Raw genomic sequence first — 8,388 nt, 5'->3', positions numbered from 1 at the left:
TTAATTGGATGTGGGCATCTCCTCCGCTATCTCAGAGTAGCTAGGCGGCGCCACGACCTTTGTGTCCACAGTCATACTTGTTGGATCGTAGATAACCGTCTGGTTCTGAGGTGATGGCGCCGGAGGGTTGGTTTGGTCTTTGGCGGGAGACGAAACAGTAGCACTCTGCTTGGGTTTCTTACACGATGCATACTACGACGAACAACACACAGCCCAAAACCACCACTGATGCTGCTGTAATGGCAACAATCAACAACGGTTCCATCCCGTTTCTTGGCTCTGGTATGACCACTGGTGTTGGAGCAGCTGTATGCAAGCAAAAAGTACAGCCTGTCATAACGTGATTTCACACGCTACGGCGAACTTAGACAAGGATGAAAGGTAATTAGGCTGGCTTGTGTAACTCACTCACCTGTTACAGTGACATTATAACTTAATTTTATTCAATGCATTGCAAAAACAACTTCCATCTCTGCAATGTATGAACAGGTTGTCAAGGCAACAGATAATATCCACGTATCAAAAGCATGCGTAAAGCATTTCGTGATTTGTACAATCTTACACGTGATGCTGTTAGAGGCATTTTCATACAAATGAGACTGAAATGAACGGAGTTTGTTTCATTAGGCGCACTCGATTGCAAATTTCTACGTTACGATAGATTCTATCTGTTGTGGTGTAATATTGCAATATGCAATGATATACTACGTATGAAATCTCATATCTTTTAACATCTTGTATTTTTGTACATTTTACATTTTGCTTCATAGTCAAGTGAAAAAGATTAAGTTAAAAATGAGTTGAACTGTCCACTGAGTCTCGAGTGTATGAGACCGGTGCAGTTCCAGTTGTTAAATCTCATGAGAGAAACTAGCATGTCTTAACTATTCATACAGGAAACTTACGTGTCAAAGAAGACGAGCAGTAGATTCCAACGTCGTTGGAATGTTGGCAGTAGCGTGTGCCCCATTCGGGAATATTGCAGTTTATCAGTTTCGACTCTGAACCGTTGCAAGAGACCCTCTTCAGATGGATTGGTCCTTCACCGCCTCCGTAAAATACGTTCGCAGTTACAACTCTAAGAAAGCCGAGTTGGCGACAAGCGACGACAGCGTCTTCCATTGACCAGCTGTAGTCGCAGATAGTACCCCACTCATAGTCATGAAAGATTTCGAGTCGGCCGTGGTCAGGCGACAAACCGTCAACAAGACGTAGGTTACCTTCCTCTGCAGGCCGAGAGTGTATGAAATGATACAAAGTCAACTGAAGGAACAAAACCATGCACTTTGATAAGAATGTCGCATGATTCAAGGAGTTCTTAATAAAAACTTTTGATCAAATTCTACGATTCGACTAAATTGCAACGGTGGAACACTTATCTCGGAACTTCATTAAAATCGCTGTTCCTAGGCTGAAGGCTTATTGCTTTTAGAGAGAAGGACACTTAAGAGGAATTCCACCTCTTCGAAAACAACTGTAACTTCGTATCACTGGCTTTGAGAGCAACTCATAATAGTAAGGCTTACAGCGTTACTGATTCCGGTGACCAGGATGAATAGGGGAATAAGCTCAGAGCGCGTCCTGAGGGCACGGTTTTGTGCAAAAAGTTGTCAACCCTGACAAGGTGTCATTCTTTGACAATTTCGGTAAAATCCTTGGCGTCGATTAGCTATTGTAATTGTCGTAGAATGACAACTTTTCAGGTCTGAAAACTTTCATAAAACGGTACCCGGTTACGTTTTTTCCAGGGATACATTGGAAAATTTATGCACTTATCGCCACTTAGCCAACATATCACGGCTTCACAGTGATGACCAGTGGCTCTTACTGGCACAAATCAGTCAAAATCATAAACTGTACTCTTTTTGCCCTGTATCTTTCCAATGGAGGAAAAAAAACAATGGACGTAATGAATAAGCCGAACAGATCACACCGTATGGAATTGATAGTTTCCAGAACTTATTACAACCGAAAAAGACACATGTAATGTTCTCTATTCACTTAATAAATTGATAGGTAAGAAAGAAAGTATACTTGTAATCAAAAAGAACACAATTCGTTTTCTGATGCATTTTTAAAGTACACTCTGTAGATTATGTGACAATTTGAACACTTTGAGCTATCTACTACTCACTCTGTTCACTTCTCGAGCACTTGATCCCAACGTCTTGTGAGTGTTCGCAGTTGCTTGTGCCCCATACAGCAATATCGCAACTTCTCAGCTGCCACTCGGTGCCTGTGCAAGAAATTCTTTCGAGGTGGATCGGTCCCTCACCGCTTCCGTAATCACGGAAGGGAATAGAAACCGAAGGAAAATCGAGCTGGCGACACGCAACAACAGCTTCCCTTGCCGACCAGGTGCTGTCGCAGATGGTACCCCATTCGTAGTCATGGTAGATTTCCAGTCGGCCATTGTCGGAAGATGTACCACCGACCAAACGTAAATCACCTTCAGCTGGACATGTCAATGTGAGGGGTGTTGAAAAGAATAAAAAGGCCACTGTATGTATTTGGCCGGAACACATTCACTGCTAACAGCATTCGCGTTGCCCGCGCACGGCACGAGACAACATAGATTTCTTCCATTTCGGTTCTTCTCTCTGGAACTCATTGCCTGCGAAAGTGGTAATGGAGGCTTCATTACCTCTTTTCAAGAAAGGACTCAAAATCGTTTTGTTCCAACAACTCACTATGTTTTTTTTTTCTTTTCAAACATACCTCTTCAGTAATGAAGCAATGTCGAAAAGATATCTCTCCTTTTTTTTGGGGGGGGGGGGGTGGGAGGGGGCACCAGGAATGCCACTGTGTGAAAGACAGTGCATACTAGAAGACTCCATCAACACTGTTGTTGTTGTTGTTATCATTATCATTATTATTATTATTATCATTGTTATTATCATAACCATCACTGTTATTATTATCATTATTATTAGTACTGTTATCATTATTATTATTATTTCTATTGTTATTGTACTTGGTGAGAGGGATTTTCATCCTCACCGTCTAATTGTAATCCCCAATATTCGATTATAACATAGCATCTTACCTCGTTCTGCTATGCAAATAATTAATAAAAACACAATCACAGGGAATAAAATTTATCAGAAATAGAAAGCAGGGTGAATCAAATCTTTCGTCTTTGTATCTCCAAGGTAAGACATGAAAAGCTGCTGTTTAAAATATATAGGACTATACAAACTACCGTTGAGAACTTTACAAAAGACAAATGAAAATTTCTAAGCGTACATTAAACATCAGTCAGCAACGTATGATCTCAGAGTATGTATGTTATGATTTCATTATAACACTGATTTTCATGGAAATCGTCGTGAAAAATGACAATGTGTGTATTATCAAGCAATCGGGTATGTTTGAGTGCAGAATCGGAAAGAAACGGGTAATCGATTGCTTACAAAGTTCAGTAGTTGAACATTGGACCCCAACGTCGTCGGAGTGAGTGCAAGTGTGTGTACCCCATCCTCTACTACGGCAGTCTGTCAGTTTCGATTCCGAGCCTGTGCACGAAACTTCGTCGAGATAGATCGGTCCTTCACCTGGCCGGTAGTAATAACTTGAGATTGCCACCCCGGGAAATCCAAGCTGACGGCATGCGACCAGTGCTTCCTTTCTCGACCAGTTGTTGTTGCAAATGGTTCCCCACCTGTTCTCATGGAAGATTTCGATTCGACCACGGTCGGAAGACGGTCCGCCAGCAAGACGTATATTACCTTCCTCACCTATACGCGTCAAGGGATAATTGAAATATTTCAAGGTTTTCAGTCACTCATGTAATGTTTGGTATGAGGTATATACTTAATATTTTAGCTGAAAGACATTGTGAGGCTGGGGCTAAACATAAAAAAACAATATCCCTTTTCTGAGCGAATATCCCCTTTTTGTTCGTTTTATGTGACACTAACAAAAACATTGTTCGTCTTTTGAAAGCATGTTACTGTATACATGAGAGTGCGTTTATTCGACTTTCCGTGTGTGCCTCTGACGAAGCATGTCAGAAGGGAAACCGTAAAGTGAGTTAAAATTCTTACACAAAGTGACATATTCTTCTTGTCTATATTGAGATGTAAATTCAGCAGCAGATCAATGTTTGTCTTTCAAAAGAAACCAAGAATCATTTTAACAGATAACACTATTGGACTGTGCAGTACGAACGGCAAAACAAAGCCTTTTTGTAAAACAAGTAACAAAAAACAAAACAAAAGGGGATTTCTTATCTCAATAAAGTTAAACAGATACGAACTACCTTCCTCTAATTTTAAGTGAAAAGGAGCTTACATGCATTATATGGCATAATAACGTCGTTATTTATGTTTCATGTCTATCGTTATTAATCAAATATCAGGTCATGGAATAAACTTGCAGTACAATCCTGTAATGACTCGTCGCGCCATCATCTCACGTCTTAGTGATGGTATAATCACATTTTAACTTACCTAACCTCTCCTCCGTGCACTCGACACCAACGTCTTGTTCGTGGGATGTGCAGCCACTGGCACCCCATTCACTGTGCGAGCAGGCCGTTAAGGTGTACTCGTCTCCCGTGCAAACCACTTCACCAAGGTGGATCGGACCGTACCCTGGCCCGAAGGAGCGGTTGGGCGTTATGATACCCGTGTAGCCGAGCTGGCGGCATACGACAAATGCATTGTTGGCAGACCAGTTGTCACTGCAAACCGTGCCCCATCTCTGGTCGTGGAATGCCTGAAGTGTGCCTTCCCAATCGTTCTCCCCGCCAACAAGCTTGACGTCACCATCTTCAGCTAATGAATCGAAATATTGGCAAATAATAGACACGGAAAAAAAATCACTGCAACTTGTTTTTATCTCACAAGATTCCATCAATATCTGATAACATTATGCTAACAGCAACGGCATATAAGAAAATGTATCTACGTTTGCTCAGATCCAGTGTCACAGGATAATCGAGACTCATTCATTCGAATCAGGGTATGTCATTCATCTTTTCGATATTTACCAATTTGTGTGTGTGTGTGTGTGTGTGTGTGTGTGTGTGTGTGAGTGTGTGTCATGCTTTGGCAGGTATCAAGTTAAATTCGATTGATGCATATTACAATCAATTTCAGATTAATCCATTACACATTAAGCTTGATTAAAGAACACAGAAAAAGTAAAACAAGGTGCACAGAATCACTATAAAACGTAAAAAAGTATTCGAGCACAGTATTCAAAACAGACTGATATCAAATGTGAGGAAAGTACAAAGGCCTATCAATGGCTTATCCCATAGATTACACTATGTTACATTACTAAAAAATTTACATCTGACCTTTAAAACAGCTGCACACGGACGAAGTGCAAAGTCCCAGATTAATTAGTTAAAGGCGGTACAAATAAGCCTATGTGATTTTTGCTTCATTTTTTTCCCTTTTTTAATCATGTTTTCAATTAGCTTTGTGTACTCATGATAACGAAATGATTGCGAAATCAGTCATTTCGTCGATGAAATGATTATTTTGTAACGAAATGACAACATTTTGTAACTGAATGAATATTTCGTCCACGAAAGGATAATTTCGTTAACGAAACGGTTGTTTTGTCGACGAAATATTCCGTGCGACACTTGGCGCTCCATGGTTTTTGCCCATGGTTTAAACCATGGTTTCATTTGTACCACCTTCGTGAATTCGGGCCAGAATGTCACAGAATATACCTACCTGAGTAATCAGGTCTGCAATCCAAATAAATGTCCCTATCATGTCCACAATCGGTGTTTCCCCAACCACCGTGGAAACAGAGAGAAAGTGCAACCTCGTCCCCAATACAACCGACGTCTGTTAGATAGATAGGCCCAAAGAATTCTCCTGTGACCCATAACGACGACGAACCGCTTCCCGTTTGATAACCTAATTCCCTGCAAGCAACTTGCGAGTCGATGCTATCCCATCCGTCTCTACAGACAGAGCCCCAGGAGTTATCGTGATAGATTTGCAGGAGACCATATGTTGGCGTCGATGAGCTCCCTGATAGACGAATTTCCCCTTCCTTGGCTGCAGTGTAGCAGCAGTTCGATGTAGAGAATAAGATCTAAGATCATTTTGTCATGATAAGTATACTTTCATAGTAGTTTATACAACTGCTACAAAAGAACGTAAAGTGGCATTCTAGCTTTAGATGGGGTTATGAGGTGTAAATAATGCAAATTATCGTACATTGTGACTCGTGACCAAACGGTTTGCCCCTCCCCCCCCCCCCCCATTTTTTTTTTTTTTTTTTGGGGGGGGGGGGGGGCCAATTAGGCCCACACATACCAAAACCTAGGATTGTATATGAGAACCACTCCTTCTCATAATATGCTGCAGGAAAATAATTAAGCTTGTTACACACTTTTACTCAAACAACCGCTCCATTGCAGACATTAACATTATTTGTTCGTAACCGCTTTTCGGTAGAATTGTATATTATTTTTTTCCCATCATCATCGTTTCATTCAGTTTCGTGTGCATTATAGTGTAATGATGTTTGTACTTCACAACGCGCTTTTTCCTACCTCAACTTGAGCACCGTAGCTATGTAGAATTGGCTAATTATAAGTACCCTGTATCATTATTGAGAATTGTATAACAATAATAATGATAATAATGATAATAATAATAACAATATAAATAATTAACACTTTTACCGCGCTTAATACACAATTTCTAAGCGCCTAACGTAATGTTACAACTCCAATCTATTATTTGATATGATTATTATACCCTTTGCACTAAGTAAGCAGTTAAATCCCATAGTATTGTTGATTGAAGTTGGGTTTTCTCCTTTTGTTTGTTTGTTTTTAAATAAATGTTTTACCTCATGTGTTTATGCTCTTACAAACCGATTGTTCGTTAACTGTACCAAGTACGCTTTGTTTTCGTTTGTGATTGTGCGCACATCGTAATGTAGGTATACTGACGCAGGGCATAGCATGCTTTTATGACTCAGTATGGGATTACCCTGCTTTTAAAGAAGACTTGATAAACAATAACATGATTAGGTGGAGATAATCATTTATTTAAATTATGTCAAAGCGTCGAATCTTTTACCAAGATAATCCAGTATCGCATAGAGAATGTATTTATTTATTTATGTATTTATTTATATATTTATTTATTTATTTATTTATGTATGTATTTATTTATTTATTCAGTCTTCTTTCAACAGGGTGGTCCCACCAGTAAGGCAGGTACTTTTCTTCCTGCGGGCCCTGAACATGCAAATAACTAGATGACAAACATAAGTACAACATACTGTACATATGTTGTAACTACAGTCAGATGTTGTGGGGTAAACTTGTATAGGTTTCATGTTGCACATACTCACACAGAAGTTCAGTTCAGCTTTATTTCTCCATTCCATTTTCAATACAATACAATGTACAAGAAAAACTTAATAACGTATCGGCATAATTGTAAGTATCAATACACAATCTGCAATTGTATAGTAGAGGAAAACGTATAAAGAGCAAAAAAAAAAGAGCTAACGTGTTTTGGCAAGTATAGACAATTGAAATAATTCAAGAAATGATCATGTCAGGACTAGATTTCATGATGTTTTCATCTTTGGATCATAGACTACATTCTCATATGGATTAATCAGCAGTGCTTATAATTGTGTGTGACTTACCCGAGGGATCTGGTACTAACGAGTAACAGTCGACAGCCACGACTGCGAGATAATAGCATTGGAGCCCAATTTTATAGTTAGTGAGGTCACAGTCGATGAGTTTAGCCTCGTTTCCAATACAGCTCGCTTGGGTCACGTGGTTATAGTCATCAAAATTGCTCATCGGCGAATGATAGTACGCTCTATTCACTCCGTCATTCCCTAGTTGACGGCAGGCCACTTCTGCTTCCTCGCTGCCCCATCCCGTACTGCAGACAGTGCCCCACATGTCAGTGCCCCATATGCTAGTGAGGTAGATTTCCAGTCGGCCGTCTCTAGACGAACGACCATCAGCCAGTCTGACGTCACCTTTTAAATTCAAAAGATGAGTCATAGGTGATATTTGATATCACATGATTATATGTTAAATCAACTTTCTTCGTAGTTGTTATTTCCGGGCCACTAAAAATAATAAAACCTTTCGAATCACATCCTTCTTTTTTTAGATTGAATCACAAACAATTGAACTTTAGATTGTGATTAATATCTGTGAGTTATCATGATTAGGCCTATGTGTTAAAATCAAATTTCTGCACAGTTATCATCATTACTAAAACTGATGAATCTATTTCAAACGTTTTATTACATTAAATCACAGACAATCGTATTATAGCTTGTGGCTAGTATCAAGAACAAGCGCAAGGAAGTATTACAGCTTTATGGCAGTGAATGTCACGAAAGAAAGAAATTAACGGCAAAACGAGGAAA

General features: G+C 39.7%; 1 protein-coding gene across 1 annotated transcript; it reads right to left on the bottom strand.

Moving 5' to 3' along the window:
* LOC139718594 (scavenger receptor cysteine-rich domain superfamily protein-like) lies at positions 1 to 7,804 on the bottom strand. The gene is made up of 6 exons (XM_071630059.1): positions 7,642 to 7,804; positions 4,452 to 4,778; positions 3,555 to 3,737; positions 2,135 to 2,455; positions 906 to 1,226; positions 1 to 137 (listed from the first exon to the last, which is right to left on the bottom strand). The coding sequence occupies exons 1-6, from the start codon at positions 7,802 to 7,804 to the stop codon at positions 1 to 3; spliced, it is 1,452 nt and encodes a 483-aa protein (XP_071486160.1).
* Positions 7,805 to 8,388: the final 584 nt, after the last annotated feature.

The sequence above is a fragment of the Diadema antillarum genome, unplaced genomic scaffold (assembly GCF_040938485.1).
Source record: "Diadema antillarum isolate AM-2024a unplaced genomic scaffold, OU_Dant_1.0 scf00000097, whole genome shotgun sequence".
NCBI classification, from domain to species: domain Eukaryota; kingdom Metazoa; phylum Echinodermata; class Echinoidea; order Diadematoida; family Diadematidae; genus Diadema; species Diadema antillarum.
This window is presented reverse-complemented; position numbering and strand designations above follow the sequence as displayed.

Coding starts and splice junctions, on each gene's coding strand:
- LOC139718594 (XM_071630059.1), bottom strand. CDS start 7,804: ATGAGCAATTTTGATGACTATAACCACGTGACCCAAGCGAGCTGTATT. Junction 2,456..3,554: donor AAGTTATTACTACCGGCCAG/GTGAAGGACCGA, acceptor TGACATGTCCAG/CTGAAGGTGATTTACGTTTG. Junction 138..905: donor CTGCTCGTCTTCTTTGACAC/GTAAGTTTCCTG, acceptor CTCCCGCCAAAG/ACCAAACCAACCCTCCGGCG.